Raw genomic sequence first — 17801 nt, 5'->3', positions numbered from 1 at the left:
ATTTCCATGGACCCTTCTGCTTCATATATTACCGGCTTATTTCCAATCGTCCTTTAGGTCCAGAGAAACAGAAAGAAATACGAGATGGAGCTGAAGGAAGACGACGATAAGAAAAAGCCAGCGCCCTTCCAGCGAGGCCGGCGTTCCCGGCGATCTGCATACGCCTTCTCTCACGCCCAAGGCTACGCTGACCTTATTGCATCTGGGCAGAGCTTTCGACGGCGCCCACGGGCACATGGTGGACCTCAAGAGAGCATCAGGGAGATTCCCCGGAGAGAGGCCGAAAACATCTGAAGGGGCGGGTCTGAGTCTGAGACGGAGCAAAACTGCAGTAGGGGGAGCTGTAAATATTTGGGAGTGCAAAGAGCACTTAGTTATTCTATTGCAGTTTAAGAACATTTTCCCTATAAGGTATTCTGAGCATGCCAGAAGGGAATAAAAGAAAATGAGCTCTCCTGAAGTTTCTTAAATGAAACTCTTCTAAATTGTTTTTCGCTCCTGTCTGTGACCTAGACTCCCCGCCTCCAGATGCACCTCTATGCACAAACTTTGTTGAAATACTAAAGCGAAAAAAGCTCACCGAAAACGACCGTCATTATGAGGTCTGAGGTCACGCAGCATCTGTGTGACTGACAATGTTATTTAACTCAGGATTTTAAGAGTTTTATTTTTAGTCAGTTTATCCCTGCTAAGTCTTTCTGTACTGTAACACTAATATAATAATTTTGATTTTGAGTTTTAGCCTTGTGTCTACAGCACACTTGACATATTAGTGTTTTCGTTAAAAGTATAAGAATAATATTTAATCTGTACTGCATTAAGTCAGACTAAAGCATCGGTTAGTTTGATTTCCATTCGTTGACCTCCAAAGATTTACCTTCACATTAAGCTAGTGGGCTAAAGTTAAACAAGTCAAGACATCATCTTTTTAATATTTTATTCTACATAATAGTGGGACGTTACTATGCTAGGCAATGCAGGGTGGTCAGATGTTATAAAGTGTGTCTTAATTTAACAGTGAGATGTGAATGGTGATCTTTTCTCCTCTGCAGCATCAAACCAGGTGTACTTAGAGTAATCACTAAATCTTTTAAATACCTCTTTCCAAGTTGGATCCTTGTTTTGTTCGGTGCCTTACATTAAAAAAAACAAACCACACTTTCCTCCTCCAACAATCTTCAGAGCTTACTTCAGAAATAGAGCAAGGGTTTGTCGGTTTATCTTCATTTGATTAACTTTTACTAGTTTGTACGTTCCTTTCTGTTTTTACAAATTATTCCAAGTTAACTTACATGTTCTTTAGGTTCAAACAGGAGAATTATCTTAGTGTGAGTGGGTATGTGTGTGTATGTGTATGTTTGTTTCATTTTGTTTACAATCAACCCAAAGAAAAGGTTTTTTTTCCAGTCCTCTAATCAGGTTTAGAATATTGAGGAGCCAAGACTGATGATAGTTCCTGTTCTGACTGTTACTGTATCTTTTTCATGCTAGTGTTACTGTCCACAGATGATGTCTTTTTATTCCTGAATGAATGGAATAGTCGATCAGGACTGCTGTTAAGTAAAAGCAGCAGTATGGTCTTTGATGTATGATGGTGTTTTATCATGTGGTTGTTAATAAAAGCCAAGGGCACATTTGGCAATCTGAAATGTGTCTTTATTTAAATTTTAATTTGAGTATTGCTCCTCTTTTCTGCAGTCTCTCACCCTCCCAAACTGGTCAAAAACAGATTCCTGCCAGTACTTCAACTTTGTTCTAATGAAGGTGTCTTCCTGGCAGAAGTGCTTTCTTACAAGAGAGATAATGTATAAGCAATCTTCTTAGTCCAAGCTCTGTTGAGCTGAGTCTTCCTTTAACCTTAACTAGTAATGACTTAATGAATTTATTCACAAATCAAATAATAATCATCTCACAAATCTATCATTACATACAGCAACCTTCAATACCACTGATATTTATTTAGTGTCTCTCTGACTGAGCTTTCTGAGTGAACTTCAACCATTACTTCCCGCAGACAGTCAACACGTCTGTTAGAACCCATCCCTTCAAAAGTGCTCAAAGAAATCCTACCACTAATTGGTCATGTTTGAGAAGCAATAATCTCTCTGTTAATGGGCAACGTGCCACAGGCCTTTAAAAGGCCGTAATTAAACCATGACTTGAGAAGCCAGCAGTTGACACAGCTCTTACCTAATTATCGATACATCTCCAACCTTCGTCTCATCTCAAAGATTCTTGAAAGAGTAGTTGTCAAACAGCTAACAGATCATCTTCAGATGAATGGCTTATTTGAAAAGTTTCAGAGCTCATCATAGTGCTCTCTGTGCTCGTCCTGCTAGACCTCAGCGATTAGACCATGCTGTCAGTATAAGATGGTTTGACTCCTATCTAATAGACTCTTATTTGTTCCTGGAAATGGATGGAGTGTGTGTAGCTGTATCCCAATTCAGGGTCTGCAGCCTTAAAGGCCGCATTTTAAGGCCGATTACATCACAGCAACACAACGAAGGCTGTCCCAATTCGAAGGCTGCTCGAAATGCGGCCCTCAAATGCGTCCTCCTTTTCCCTGAATTTTAAGGACGTGGCGGTGTAGACTTCGTCGTGGCCCAACATATCCCAGAATGCATAGCGCGGCGGTGGGTGTGGACAATTTTTCCGAAAAAAAAACGGCGGATGAGGGGCGCCCGAGAAAACTTTAAGTATGTACTGAATATTATGTCACTTATTTATGTGCAAATGTTTAATAACGAAGAACATTAAACATTACTGTTGGCCACATGTCGGCAAAGTTATGTGACATTAGTGACGTTTGTACTAACTTGGTTTTAAAGCCTTTACTTTAAAATATACGCCGTTCATTAGCTGAGCTTAATCTTACAGAGAATGATCAAAGCGCATGTAGAAACAAACAAACGAACAAATTATGTTCTCCTTCATTTCTGTCAAACAAAGCTGTATGAAACGTTTCCAGCTGTTAGTATCATGGTTGCTAGGCAACCTGGGCAGCGCGACGGAGGCTAGACCGTCCCATTTCACAAGCCTCGCACTTCCGGCCTTAGCGGTCTTTGAGTACGCGGCCCTTGTGGACCGTTAAGGCTGCGTACTTTAAGGCTGCAGACCCTGAATTGGGATATAGCCTGCGTGTGTGCTTAACAGCGTCTTCTTCACACACTGTTAAATATGCAGTTCCACAGGATTTAGTGCCAGAACAGGTTCTGTTTACATCATATGCTTTCCTTAGGCAGTATCATTTGAAGGGATAATATACATTTTCACTGCTAAACAAGGATCCCCAGCTTAGTCAAACTGCAGGAATGTCATAAAGATCTTGATGACCTGTATATTCTTGCTGCTAAATTCAGATAAAACTGAGGTTATTGTATTCTCTCTCTTTTGCAAGGGCAGGTCTGTCCAGTCTGAGCATCGCGTTTAATATGGACTCTACAACATTTTGAAGTGTATGTAGGTGCACTTCTGCCACTGACAAAGCTATGTCCAGATGAACAGAATCAACTTTTTGGGATTTTCTTACTGGGGTGATTGAGCATGCATCAAGCTGTAGGTGCAGGTTGTAGTTTACACAGGTCACACTCCCCTCACATTCCCTCATTCTCTTCAGAATCCCAACCAACGTTTTATGAGATGGTGCCTCCTTCTTCAGTCATATGATCTCGATGTTCAACATATAAAGGTGCACACAATGTTTTGGCTGATGCACTATCGAGGGCTGTGTCTCGGTACTATTCTTTTCAATTTTTTGTTAAATGTTAACTTCTTTCTGCTTCCATATGCCTCTATAGGAAGAAATGGGGCTGAGATGAAGGAAGTTCAAAAGTTTAAACCAGCTTTGTAGATGGCTAGCTAAGCCATATTTTTATTGGTGGGAGTGTGATGGCCTTGTAGCACTGCTATTGTCACCTTTGTGTTTTGGGTTAGATTGTTAAAGTATCCAGCTGCACCTGTAAGGTGGGAGTGACGGGAGTATATCATCTGTCACACACACTCTCTCTGGGAGGCTGTTGCCAACATGTTTTTGTTACATGCCTCTTTTTACAACATATTGCACAAACCTTTACAAGCACCCATGCTGGGCATTTCATACATACACATACATACTTACCATTACTCATTACCTCTATAGTTACATGCATTTATTCAATGCAATCATTTTTTGAAAAGGATATTATTTAAGGAGGGAAATGTCCTCAGTTTCACCTTCATGAAATCTTTTGGTGGTTATTTACATTTGTATTCATATATTTGTCTTTAAAATTTTACACAAGTAAACGGGAAAGTCACTTTTTATTCCTGCTTTAAAACATTTTAACGTAGAGCTTAATTAAAAATCCTTTAGCTTTGTTATTTTGGAATATTGTACAAAGATTTTTGGATAAAATATATGAACCGATTTGAGAAATAAGAAGAGATTCATACATGATCGCTTTTAAGTGCGAATAATAACAAGATTGAAGGTTAATCTTGAATAAGCAATAAGTTATGGTCCATGAGTCTTTAATCTGTTTCTTTCACACACTTTCACTCAGATCAGATGTTTCAGTTCAGACGGACACTGATCTTTGTAACACAGAGAAATAAGCTTCCTGCTTTCCAAACAAACACTCCCACTCGGTCCACATGTTTCCTGTTCCTATACTTAGATCTACAAGTTTACAGATGGGTGTGACCAGCATGGTGTGCACGTAAACCCCATTCAGTGCATGTGAACAGAAGGAATGAGAGTCAGTTTTGTTTCTTTGTATGACAAAAGTGAAACTATTTCACAATCATAGTCTCTGACCGGTGAAATGGCGCAGGGAGGAACCCACTGAAACCAGGACAAACTCTGCTGTTCGATCTGTTTGGATCTCCCGAAGGATCCGGTGAATATTCCCTGTGGACACAGCTACTGTATGAACTGTATTCAAATCCACTGGGATAAAGAGGATCAGAAGGAAACCCACAGCTGTCCTCAGTGGAGACAGACCTTTGCACCGAGATCTGCTCTAGGGAAAAACACCATGTTGGGAGAGTCAGTGGAGGACCTGAAGAAGACTTCAGTCAGCGCTTCTTCTGAACTTGAAGATGTGAGCTGTGATTTCTGCACTGACACAAAGCTGAAAGCTGTCAAGTCCTGTGTGCAGTGTCGGGTCTCTTACTGTGAGCAGCACCTCCAGCCTCACTATGAATCCCCTGCCTTTGAAAAACACAAGCTGGTGGACCCCTCCCAGAAGCTTGATGACCATGTCTGCTCTCATCACAGTGAAGCTATGAAGATTTTCTGCCGCACTGATCAGCAGTGTATCTGTTGTCTGTGCTCCAAGGTTGAACATAAAGGCCACGACACAGTTTCAGCTTCAACAGAAAGGAAAGGGAAACAGAGAGAGCTCGAGGTGAGTCAGCAAAACATCCAGCAGAGAATTAAAGAAAAGGAGAAAGACGTGAAGGTGCTTCAGCAGGAGGTGGAGGCGATCAATCAGTCTGCTGATAAAGCTGTGAGAGACAATGAGAAGGTCTTCGAGGATCTTGTTTCACTCATCAAAAAAAGAAGCTCCAATCTGAAGCAGCAGATCAGATCTAAGCAGAAAAATGAGTTGAACAGAGTCGGGGAGCTACAGGAGAAGCTGCAGCAGGAGCTCGCTGAACTGAAGAGGAAAGGGACAGAGCTGGAACAGCTGTCATGCACACAAGATCACATCCACTTCCTACACAGTTACCCTCTTCTGTCGTCTCTAAGTGAATCCACAAACTCGCCCAGTATCAATATTCACTCACCGTGTTACTTTGATGAAGTAACAGCAGCTGTATCAGAGGTCAGAAAGAAACTCGAGAATACTATTAAACTTGAGTGGACCAAGATCTCACTTAAAGTGACCAGTGCGGATTTTTTACTCCTACCGGAGCCAGAACCCAAGACCAGAGCTGACTTCTTGCAGTATTCACGTCAAATCACACTGGATCTAAACACTGCACACCCACAGCTGATATTATCTGAAGGCAACAGAGTAGCTAGATTGACGATAAAAAAACAGCTGTATCCTGATCATCCAGACAGATTCACTCAAAGACAGCAGGTTCTGAGCAGAGAGAGCCTGACTGGACGTTGCTACTGGGAGGTGGAGATGGGACCAGCTAGTGCTACAGTTGCAGTCACATACAAGGACATTAGCAGAACAGGAGATGAAAGTGAATTTGGATGCAATGACAGATCTTGGGCTTTAGAAAATTCTGTTGAATTTATTCACAACAGCATGAGCAACACCATCTCGGGTCCTCGGTCTGCTAGAATTGGAGTGTACCTGGATCACAGTGCAGGTGTTCTGTCTTTCTACTGGATCTCTAACACCATGACTCTCCTCCACAGAGTCCAGACCACATTCAGTCAGCCGCTCTATGCTGGACTCAGTGTTTATGGTTGTGGTAATTCTCTGAAATTGTGTGAACTCAAATAGATGGGCAGGAGAAAGAGTAACTGTGTCACTCTGTGTAGTGTTATTTTACGATGCACCTACTGTAATCAGTCGTTTCTTATTGTAGATTTTACCAGGATAGAATAAAAGCTTTACACCATAATACTGTCAGCAGCTGGTTGCCATTCAAATGTTATTTGAACATGTCTTAGTGTTGACATAATTTATCACAGCTATTGTCCACATATATAGCTGCAGAACCAGTCAAAGGTTGAATACAGTCATAGTGGGGAACACTATTTAATTTTCTTTTTCAGTTATTTTCCATGTTTTATACCAGGAGTATAAAAATGACCCCATTACTAAAGAACAACATGTGGAGCTTTTTATGCCATACTGTGCAGAAAAGTATCCCTACTACCAAATATGCTACGTTTGGGATAAATCAAAAGTCCACTAAGAGGAAAATTAAACCACAAATGAACCTTTATGAGTGATCAAGATGATTAGAAATTTCCCTTTAAACTATCTCTCTACCACCATTGATGTTCTGTTAGGAAATTTACTTGTTTAGAACAAATTTGCAGAAGCTTGTTTTATGTATTATTATTATAATTAAACTTGACCAAACCAATGATTGGTACTGTATCTGTTAGGGTGTTGGGGTTTACTTAATATCTGTGAATCAGGGTTTTGTTTCCTCATTTGTAAACTAATATTTGTTTGTGTTCATGCTTACCCTTCTCTCCAGTGTTTCTTTTTCTGCTTTTGCTTTTGCTTTGCTGATTTGTGTTTCTTTTCTCCGTTCTAATTATTTCATATTTCATAAACCTTGCCTGTGGATTTCTGATTTGTATACTCGGGACAATTTCCCTCTATTATTATTGTCTGCCTGGCTCTTATTGATTGATTTGCACTGGTGTTTTTCCTAGTTAGCTTATAACTTTTGGGCCTTTTTATCTTTTTAGTAATTCACATCATCTGAGTGCTGGAAATACTTATTCTTTTTGTTCTTTTCAGCCTTTTCTTCCACATTGGGTTCTCATTTTGCAAAAACATGGGGTACACCTGTACTAAAACATTAAGACTGAGTAAATTAGGTTTGCTCAATTTAATGTAACTTTAGGTTTTAAAGTTATTTGTTTGTGAAAATACTGCTGATGTAAATAATATACAGTGCACAGTTATTGTTGCTGTGGGAAACCTGACTAGGGATTTGGTTTTCTTTAACATAAATAAAATTTGTACTATTTGAATGCATATAATCTTTTTTTTCTGTTTGTGTTCCTGTTGATGTTCATTAAAGTGTTTCGAGAGGGTAAAAGCTGTGAATTAAAAACAGCAGGAGAGCAAATGTGCATCGGTAAGGCCTGATTAACTTTGAAGGTGATTTAAGTAGTTAAAGGCATTAAATATGTACATTAAATGAATAAACATCCAACATGACACAGACGTGGAGGATTCCTCGACAATTAGATGTTTTATCAGGTTCGTCCAGAGAGAAGAAAGTATCTTAATGCTGAAATAAAGGACGTGATTGACAATGGGACTGCAGAGCCATCTAGTTCTAGCTCAGTGTTTGCTTTCAGATAATATAATAATATAACTTATACTTTTAAAGGCCACTTTGAAGAAGATATAACATTTAAAAGATGAAGTAAAATGTTAATATTTTGAAAATGAATGGATGCATAAATGAATGAATTAATTGTGTTGGTGAACAAAATCGCGGATAGCAAATTTTAAGTGAAAATAATGAATTGTGAGGTACAAGTGTACCTCACCCACACAATAACTGCTAGTTCTATAAGTTTGGAAGTGGCATCTGTTCAGTCATAAGACTAATCTTTAATCCTCTTTAACTCATGATACAATGAAATTGGTGCAGTTCAGTCACAGATAAGCTAAGTTGCTAAGCTTATTGTGCTCTTACTCTCAAACACACACTCTTGACAAACTTTGACCTTTGTTTGATGAGGAAGGAATTAGCCCCTCCCCCCTCATTCCTGTTATATAGAAAAGTCAGTCCCATTCATTTCAGGTGTTTTCTGTTCCTGCCCTGATCACAGATCTGCAAGTTTAAAGATGAGTGTAACCGGCATGCTGTGCTCTGACATGCCAGTCAGTGCGTGTTAGAAGCTGAAATGAAATAACTGCAGCTCAGCCCTGTTTTTCTGGTAAGATGAAAGTGAAACTATTTCACAATCGCATTCTCAGAGGTGAAATGACGCAGCGAGGAGCCCAGATAAACCAGGACAAACTCTGCTGTTCGATCTGTTTGGATCTCCTGAAGGATCCGGTAACTATTCCCTGTGGACACAACTACTGTATGAACTGTATTCAAAACCACTGGGATGAAGAGGATCGGAAGAACATCCACAGCTGTCCTCAGTGCAGACAGACATTTGCACCGAGGCCTGCTCTGGGGAAAAACACCATGTTGGCAGAATTAGTGGAGGACCTGAAGAAGACTGGACAAACTGCTCCTGCTACTCACCGCTATGCTGGACCTGAAGATGTGAGCTGTGATGTCTGCACTGAGAGAAAGCTGAAAGCTGTCAAGTCCTGTCTGCAGTGTCTGGTCTCTTACTGTGAGCAGCACCTCCAGCCTCACTATGAATCCCCCGCCTTTAGGAAACACAAGCTGGTGGACCCCTCCCAGAAGCTTCAGGACAATATCTGCTCTCATCACAATGAAGCTATGAAGATTTTCTGTCGCACTGATCAGCAGTGTATCTGTTATCTGTGCTCCATGGATGAACATAAAGGCCACGACACAGTTTCAGCTGCAAAAGAAATGAGTGAGAAGCAGAGAGAGCTCGAGGTGTGTCAGGAGAAAATCCAGCAGAGAATTAAGGACCAAGATAAACACATGTGGGTTCTTCAGCAGAAAATGAAGGCCATCAGTCAATCTGCAGATAAAGCTGTAAGGGACAGTGAGATAATCTTCACAGAGCTTATCTGCCTCCTAGAAAAAATAAGGTCTGATTTAAAGCAGCAGATCAGATCTAAGCAAAAAAAGGAGGTGAGTCGACTTACAGAGATTCAAGAAAAGTTGAAGCAGGAGACTGTTGATCTACAACAGAAGAAATCTGAGTTGGAACAACTCTGTCACATGCAGGATTACATCACCTTTCTACAAAAGTATCCCTCACAGCCAAGCTTGACTTTCAGTGAGAAGCCACCCAGCATCAGTATTCACCCTCTGTGTAACTTTGATGATGTGACAGCTTCTCTGTCAGAAATCAGGGAAAAGACGCAGGACATACTCAAAGGACAATGGACCAAGCTATCAGCAACAGTGAGTGACTGTGATCAGTCACCGTCACAAAGAGAACACACAACTAGAGAGGAATTCTTAAACTATTCACAACATATCACACTGGTTCCAAACACAGAAAGTGAGATTTTAATATCTGCTAGCAAGAAAAAAGCACTACAAAAACATAGTACACAAACAAAAATTTTTTTAATAACCTGCTGATGTTAGCACAATTAGGATCTCCTGAAAGAAAAAAAATGAGACATTTTTTTTCTTTCAGGAGATCCTAATTGTGCTGGCCAGTGTTACTGGGAGGTGACGTGGTCTAGGACTGTTGCAGTAGCAGTCACAAACACAAACAGACTACCAGTTTATGGATTTGGGGATGATGACACATCTTGGGCGCTATATAGTATAAGAGATAAATTTGAATTTAGACATGACAATATCAGGACTCACATCTCCACGTGTCAGTCCTCCACTATTGGAGTGTATCTGGACCACAGTGCAGGTACTCTGTCCTTCTACAGTGTTTCTGACGACATGACTCTCCTCCACAGAGTGCAGGCAACATTCACTCAGCCGCTCTATGCAGGATTTTTTGTTGGTTATGGATCTGTAGTTGAGCTCAAGTAGACCGCAGTCATTAGATGAGATTGTAAAGATTAGTTTCTTATTTTGGACTAATTAAGTTTTTGTTAAACACACTCACTTATGTCATCTTGAAGTTTATAAATTGGATGTAAACTGTAAAATATGATAACATAGAAACGTGATTTTCTAGTGCTAGCCCCCCTGCTCCACAGCTCTCCGTCTCTAATTAAAAATATTACACTGATTAAAGTTTACTGTCAAGAATGGGAAAGGGCATTTGTATACAGCTTGGTTGGATTCAATTGAAATGACACTTCTAATCACTTTTATATATGCATTTCCTTTATTTAAGTTCCAAATATGATGGTGCCCTAAAATAAAAAGAGCTCTGAAAATTTCTGGTCAAACTGAAATGTAAACACAGGAATAACAAACTCCCTAAATATGTGAATTTCATCCATCAGTCCATTCAGAGCTGCAAGTCTGTCACAGGGCAAGCAGTAGGGTACATCACCATCACCAATCACATGTATGACTGAGTTTTCATTTTAAATAACATTCTAACTAATTCTAACTATTGGAAGATATAAAGGTCTTTGTCATAGCCATCATGGAAGACACTGTCACCGATATCTGCAGTTATAAGAGAGATATGCGTTTTTGGTATCTTACATTATTTTGTTCATATTTCATTGATTTGTACATATATTTCTTTTGACAAAGCAGTGTTTAAGGTTTATAAATGCATGTTTGTGTCTTGACCTGAGTGCAACCACTGAAATAAGCAGCAGCCTGCGTTTAAATAGAGCAGTACTGTTTGCACCCTCTTGATGTCACTGCATGACTGCATTTGTCTCTCTCAGCTTTGCTTTCATTATAATTCTCACTTCAGTGAAGAATCAGCGCCACCAGTGAGAACAGCCAGCATTATTAATATTTTCACATATATTACTGCATCTTTTTGTGATTGAGAGGTTTACAGATTTTTTAGTAGTAGTTTAACTTTGCAAGCTTTGACATGTTTGGTATATGTTTAACTACGACAATAACGTTATTAAATTATTCTTTCACAACATTTTCCAGTCACAATCACTTCTCCATTAGAGGTTCAACCTTCAAATATATATATTTTTTGTTGTTTATTGTTTTTTGTTTTTTTTATCTTAATTGAAATGAGAATTGCAATAGTGACAAACATAAAAACTGATGTTTTCTGGGGACACAAACTATTTATAAGACTTACAAAACTTCAATGCTGTACTGCTGCATAGACGTTTTCTGATTGTTTTCTTCATTTATTTATTCTGCTAATGTCTTTCAAACTAGAGTTGACTTTACTAATTTTATTTATCTACCTGTTAATATTATTACCATTGTTGTTGTTGTTGTTGTTGTTGTTACAGGATTCTTGCCTCCTTTTCATTCCAGTCTATGGTAAAAAACAAAAACACTTTTTTTAATGGTTCTGTTTCTGTTCATTATATGTTTTATATATCATTATATTGTCTCCTTTATCTTTTATCTATGACACATATTCCAAAATGTTTTAATGTATACGCTTTTATTTTCAGCAATTTTTAAGCAAAACTGCAATTATCTGTGTTCCTTTGGGTTTTAAGTACATGCCTGATGTTTTCGGCTGCAGTACACTGTAAGACATGATTGACTGCAAAACTTTAGTATGTTGTGATTAGAAAACTTAAATTAAAATAAAAATAATTACCTTAAAATTAAAGCTTGTAATGTCAAAAAAATATGCATACTGAATATTTCCAGAGTCATAAATACAGCTCACCTCAGGAAGGCGCCAGTGACTAAAAAAACAAAACAAAAACTAAAAATTGTAGGGGAAGTAGACTGACAAATTTATGATAGCAGATATGCTATGCTTGTATCATCAGTACAGTCAACTGACTGGCCTGAAACCTACATTTATTCAAGGGAAAAATAAGTGAAATACATAACAAAATGTGTAACTGATTTTACAGCAAGGAATACAGAAAATGTTTTGCTGTAGACACACTGTGGAATGAGGTTAATCGTGACTGTAATGTTGCATTATGTGCATATTCTTTTATTACCACGATATGATAAATGCAGACTATAAAGTGCATTAAAAGCACTATTACAGCTGTATGCCTGGTATATATTTTCAAAGAAACAATCTGTTCAACCAACCTTTAAAATAAAGTTTTTAAAAAGAGCAACCGCAACATTAAAGCTTTGCTTTGGCCTTCAAAGGTATCAAATAAGTTGAGAGAACAATCCTGTATGAATGACCAGGCTGCATCAGACTTTTAAAAGTTGAAATTTGATTCAATTCATCTCTACAACCAATCAAATTACCGCTGTAACTACGTCAACAGCATGTTAAATCATCTTTTTTTGGCCGCTATCTCTCAGTCTCTCTGTCAAATCTGCATCAGTTCCACATCAGAGGCCTCCAGGCGGACACAGATAATGCTCTCCATATTTACAGTGGCAGGAGGATTGGGAGGTTTTTGACTAGATCCCATTTGTGTGAACCTATTAGTGCAGAGCGCTCTGAGCTCCCTCTGATACGCCTCTGAGATTAGGCAATGGTATTACTGTAAGAGGATCGACTCGCCTCGAGGTGAGGGCCGAATATACAGAGAGAGAGAGCGAGAGGAACACACACAAAGACGGGAACATGCTCACACAGATAGGACCACACACTCCCCAGGAAAAGAAAAAAAAAATCAGGATCTGGCAGTGAGAGAGGAAAAAAGAGAGGGAGGAACACACACACACACACACACACACACACACACACACACACACATTTTAAAATAATGAACTGAAACCAAGGGCCCACACTGATAACAAGGTGCATGATGATCCTCAATTTTAAGATGCTAAATTTCCAGTGATCACTCTCCTGAACACTGATAAGTGTGACTGAGCAACTATTTGGAGGAGGAGATCTAACATGATTGTCTCAATATCAGCTAAATCTAATCAGTCACATGCACGCTGCAGGTTTAATCTGCAATTAAGCTTATGGCACTTTTAATATCCTAAAACTGAAATAAAGAAAATAAGACTGGTATATGTTTAAATCTTTACATAAAGGTATGTATTTCTGTCAGGCATTAATTAGAACCCTTACCTTGTTTTGTTCGTTCTCGCCTTATTTACAACGTTTTGCAGTTTATTTTGTGGGGAACTAATACTATGTAAAAAAACAATACATCAAATGTACAAATGCTAAACAAACTCAGTCATACCCCAATTACACATCTACTGTAATTAGATACTGCATTCAGTATAATAAGATAAAAAAAACTGCTAAACTACTATATGTACACATAGCAAGTTATATCATGATAATGAAGCAAAGCACTGAACTCAAAAAAAAAGTACTTATCAAATCTTTTACATTGTTTTAATTTATCACGGCATCATTTTATGCTCATTAGAGAGGAAATTTTAATCTGAAGTCAAGCCACATGTTTCATTCCCTGAATGCTTTTGGAGTTGGAGCAACTTCCTTTTAACTGTCTTGAAAACAGGTACTGACATACAATACTTGGCTACATGAAATACTACATGAAAGCATGGGGAATATGAAGAGTGAATCATGTCCTGACCTCCTCCCTAGACCTATTTGGGCTACTAAGATTGGTCAGTGACATGACATTTCCAAACCTGTAGGGGGTGTAGGGTGCCAAGTACCTGACGTGATGTGGCTGAAGTCCCCGGTATGCTTTCTTAATGTGCAACAAATGTTTCTCTAATGAATTAAAACAATGTAATTCTAGGGTTTTGTTATATTGATTTTTGGTTGTGGTTCTGATTTTGTTTTTCTATTCTCCCCAGTGTTTCCTCTGCGCCTGTGTTATATTGAGTGTGTCTTCTTGTCTCTGGGTTTAAGATGTGAATTTTAGTTGCTTCCTGTTTTATTTCAAAAGTTGTTTTACATCTTGTATCTTGTTTTGGGTTTTGCTTCCTTTATGTCTGACTGGAAACACTTATGCTCACCTGATTTCTATCTAGATTTCCATCTATCCACTGATAGATATTTGACTTTGTTTAAAGTGTTATTTTTTCCCTCCTACTTTAGTTTTGCTCCTTATGTTGGTTTTTTGACTTTGCCACTGTTTCGATTTTGCTTATTTGCTTGCCAGAGTCTTGCAACTTTTAGCTTGAGATTAATTTATTTCTCCTTGCACCACTTTGTAGAAAACTGATGAAACATGTTGCATTGGAATCGAGTTTGATAGCAGTGCAGATTCGCTGCAGTCATTTGCCCCGAGGTTCCTGCCTCCTATAGAAATATTTTGAGTAGAATGTCCAGAAGCCCCTTGTGGGCTTGTGTGGTGAAACCAGTCTAACAACGCTATATTTTTTATTAGATTGAATATTTGATCTATGATGTCCAGTGTTTGACAATATTTGTTTAAAAATAATAAAAAAAATTATCATTTATAGTTTTGTCAAATTTTTTACAAGGCATTGCACTGTTAGTGTGACTGTTTTCACTGCTTTCACAGTCTGTTTACGATCCAGCAAACCAGTTTATACGACTTTCTGCAGTGAATTGATGGGCCAAGGGCTACATGGTTATATTGGACACTGATAAAATGCCCACCTCCTCATCACGTATCTGTTATTTTATGCAAAGCCTGTAACCGTCACATAAACTAGCTGCAATCCAGTGAAATAACAATCAAATATTAGCATAGAAAGACACATGGCTGGAGTAGCCAGAAGTTCATAAAGGAGCCACATTCTCTGTATGCGCTGATAAAAAAAAAGGTGCTCTTTGTGGTGATCAAAATGAAACAGCTAATCAAATATTGTTTTAAGTACCTAAACCAGGGGCTTGTAAAATATTTCATGAGTCATTGCCTTCTTAGGAAGCAAGTATCGTTTCCGAGGTTGGCCTGGAGAAATGAACACATCTAACACTAGGTGGTTTTCACACAGACACTGCAGCACAAAACTTGGACATGATCTTACAGAGCTGTAAAGAAAACAACTGTGAGAAACCAACTGTGGCAACTGTCAAATAACTACAACCACATGACAGGGACACCAGCACAAACTTCATCCAGAATCAAATCACTACTTTGTACCAGCGACACACACCATGTCTCCTCCTTATTACTGGAACGTATAAAAGATCTTTGGGCACAAGAAGCACACAAAGGTGATACCACCCCACTTCCATCCTGATAGAAACAGTGCTTTTCTCCCATCACTCAGAACTCAAAGCATTCTGATACTGTCTTGTTGTTTACCCGCAATCTTCCCTGACATATCTACCATCTTACTTAATTTGAGAAGAAGTGTTTATAATAAGTGAAAAAGTTAATAAGGCTGGAGAAGCCAACAGAAGAATGAAAAATGTTTCTCTCTCCCACTGAAAACATTAAATCCAGATGTACAAAATGAGCTTCCTGTGTTTGTCGTGTAGTGCTCTGTGTATCTCCCTTTGGTCACTCCTTACTCCACCCTTTTATATAAATAGTCCAGTCTTAAGCTGGGCAAACACTGTGCGATTTTTTCAGTCGCATTATTCAGCTCCTGCTCAAACTGCACGACTAAATCGCAGGGGTTAGAAGTTCGTAGGTCACGATCACACGATCACGGGTCTCACACTATACAGCCCGATGCTCTGAGGCAACCTGAGTGCTCACACTGTGCGTCCATAACATGACACAAAGTCTGTCTCTCGCTCTCTTTTTTTTACTGACACAGACACACCACCGCCATCAGCTTTGCTAAATTGCTAATGAAAAACATTGATCAGGCAGCTGTGATTGAGCAGCAATGTCCATCCAACTATTTTCACGGTTGTTGCGGTCATGATAATTTTGTGAGGCCACATCGAAAAGGCTCGGATGAGCTTGCCAAAGTTATACAAGTTGGGCCTCCATCGCTTGTGTCCAGATCACACACTGCACCGCCGTGCTACTCTGTCTTTTTTACTTCCATTTCTGTGTTTGCACGTGCGCAGTGTGAGAAGTTGTGTTAAACTGGCTCGTGGCACTACTTCAACAGTGCGATACCCTCACGAGGGGCGACCAGGACTTCAAACAGGTTTGATTTTCTTGTGACTATACGATTGCTGATCAGGAGCTGGTTGTGAGGTGTTAATCGCTTCTCATTACCCCATGTATACATGATGCATAATACACGATTAAGGCGAAACTCAGGCCGATCCCCAAAATGGTCATGTGACTGAAAAATCTTCTCTAAATGAGCCAAAAATCATACAGTGTATGCTCAGCTTTACCCTCAGTCTTCGTCACAGCATCAATTATGATTCCCACATTTGTTCCTCAGGTGCAGCCTGGCATTTTTCCTTGCCCTTCACATCTTGTGGATTTACAATGTCACTCTCTGATTTATTTAAGGACTTACATTAAAACTAATGCTTCTAGTCTCCTGTATTTGGGTCCTAACTTTTACATGACACTCATCTGCATTAAACCTGCAGCCAGCTGCATCAATATCACGTTACTGTTATTGACAATCAGCCAGATAACATGCTTCCGGATGTGTGGGCTTAGGCATTTTAACAGTGAAGCTGTCATACTAGACATTAAAGAGTGCATTAGGCACATTTTCAGAATTTTCTTCAACTTCCATGCTCATTCTGTTTGTTAACAAATATTTTTATTAAAAGTTCATGCTTGTGGGTTACAGCAAGCATTTGTTACAACTTTTCTTTGTTTTGCCATCGATTCACCTCTATCTGGACATTGCATCCAGGTAATACCTGAAACCCAGAAATATGGTAACATCAGTGAAAAGTACTGAAAAAGAAATTAGCAAACAGGATATAAATAAGCCAAAATCTTATGTAAACTGCATTTTCAAAAAGCCACCCATGTTAAAAAGGAAACATAAAAATAACAGAAGCTTTCTAAGTCTCTTCTTTGTTATTATCAGTAGAAATTATAGTTAAAACTAAAATTCCACAAAATGCTACTACTACATGCTCATACTACATAATACTAGTATGGAGGATTTTTCCATGTGGTATCCTCAAGTGTGGATATCTCATTCAACACTCGCTCCTTTTAATTTTGGCTTTTCTGTGAGACGGTGAGAGACTGAGAATTTCAGTCAGGAAGAGGATGGTTGACGAGGAGGGAGTCACAGCCACCCACCTCACCCTCCACCCCACCGGCAAGAGGAGAGAGCAGCGTGTCATAATTTATGACTTAAAAAGCATGAATTTTTCAGCGCACAGTGGCAGGGATGGCACTTCATGTTTACGGCAATCATTTCCTTAGTGAATGATTCATGTGGATGTGGCGCTTATGAATCTTTCAGGGAACAAACAGAAACACTGATGCTCAGAGCTTTAAACTCCTTCGTTGGTTGCTGCCTCAACAGCCAAACTGTGTCTGGGAATCGAAGAAACGGTGACATGAGCGTGGGAATGAAAACAAAAAAGATCCCGTTTCATCTTAAGGTTCTTGTATGCTTCTCTTTTTTTCTGAGCATATTTAAAAGACACTCTTCGATATTTTAGCACTCTTCGAAGGAAGCTTGTGACCATA

At 39.1% G+C, this 17801-nt stretch overlaps 2 protein-coding genes and 1 pseudogene across 3 annotated transcripts in view; all 3 read left to right on the top strand.

Moving 5' to 3' along the window:
• The window catches only part of atp8b1 (ATPase phospholipid transporting 8B1), a 37105-nt gene extending 35456 nt beyond the window's left edge, over positions 1-1649 (top strand). The window contains exon 30 of the mRNA XM_080867567.1: positions 58-1649. Within this exon, the coding sequence (XP_080723693.1) occupies positions 58-294 (237 nt within the window). The 3' untranslated portion in view covers positions 295-1649. The remainder of the gene's footprint in view (positions 1-57) is intronic.
• Positions 1650-4910: 3261 nt separating this feature from the next.
• LOC308387546 (tripartite motif-containing protein 16-like) lies at positions 4911-7481 on the top strand (the record flags this gene model as incomplete). The annotated part of the gene is made up of 1 exon (XM_080867662.1): positions 4911-7481. One exon carries the CDS (start codon positions 4911-4913, stop codon positions 6447-6449), a length of 1539 nt encoding a protein of 512 aa, XP_080723788.1. The 3' UTR covers positions 6450-7481.
• A 1049-nt stretch (positions 7482-8530) lies between these two features.
• Positions 8531-10591, top strand: LOC308387523 (E3 ubiquitin/ISG15 ligase TRIM25-like; annotated as a pseudogene). The gene has a single exon. The product of its transcript is annotated as an E3 ubiquitin/ISG15 ligase TRIM25-like (transcript).
• The last annotated feature ends 7210 nt before the right edge of the window (positions 10592-17801 follow it).

Source organism: Rhamphochromis sp. 'chilingali' (assembly GCF_963969265.1).
Source record: "Rhamphochromis sp. 'chilingali' genome assembly, chromosome: 2".
Lineage (NCBI taxonomy): Eukaryota > Metazoa > Chordata > Actinopteri > Cichliformes > Cichlidae > Rhamphochromis > Rhamphochromis sp. 'chilingali'.
The sequence above is the reverse complement of the archived record's forward strand: the minus strand, read 5'-3'. Positions and strand labels throughout refer to the sequence as shown.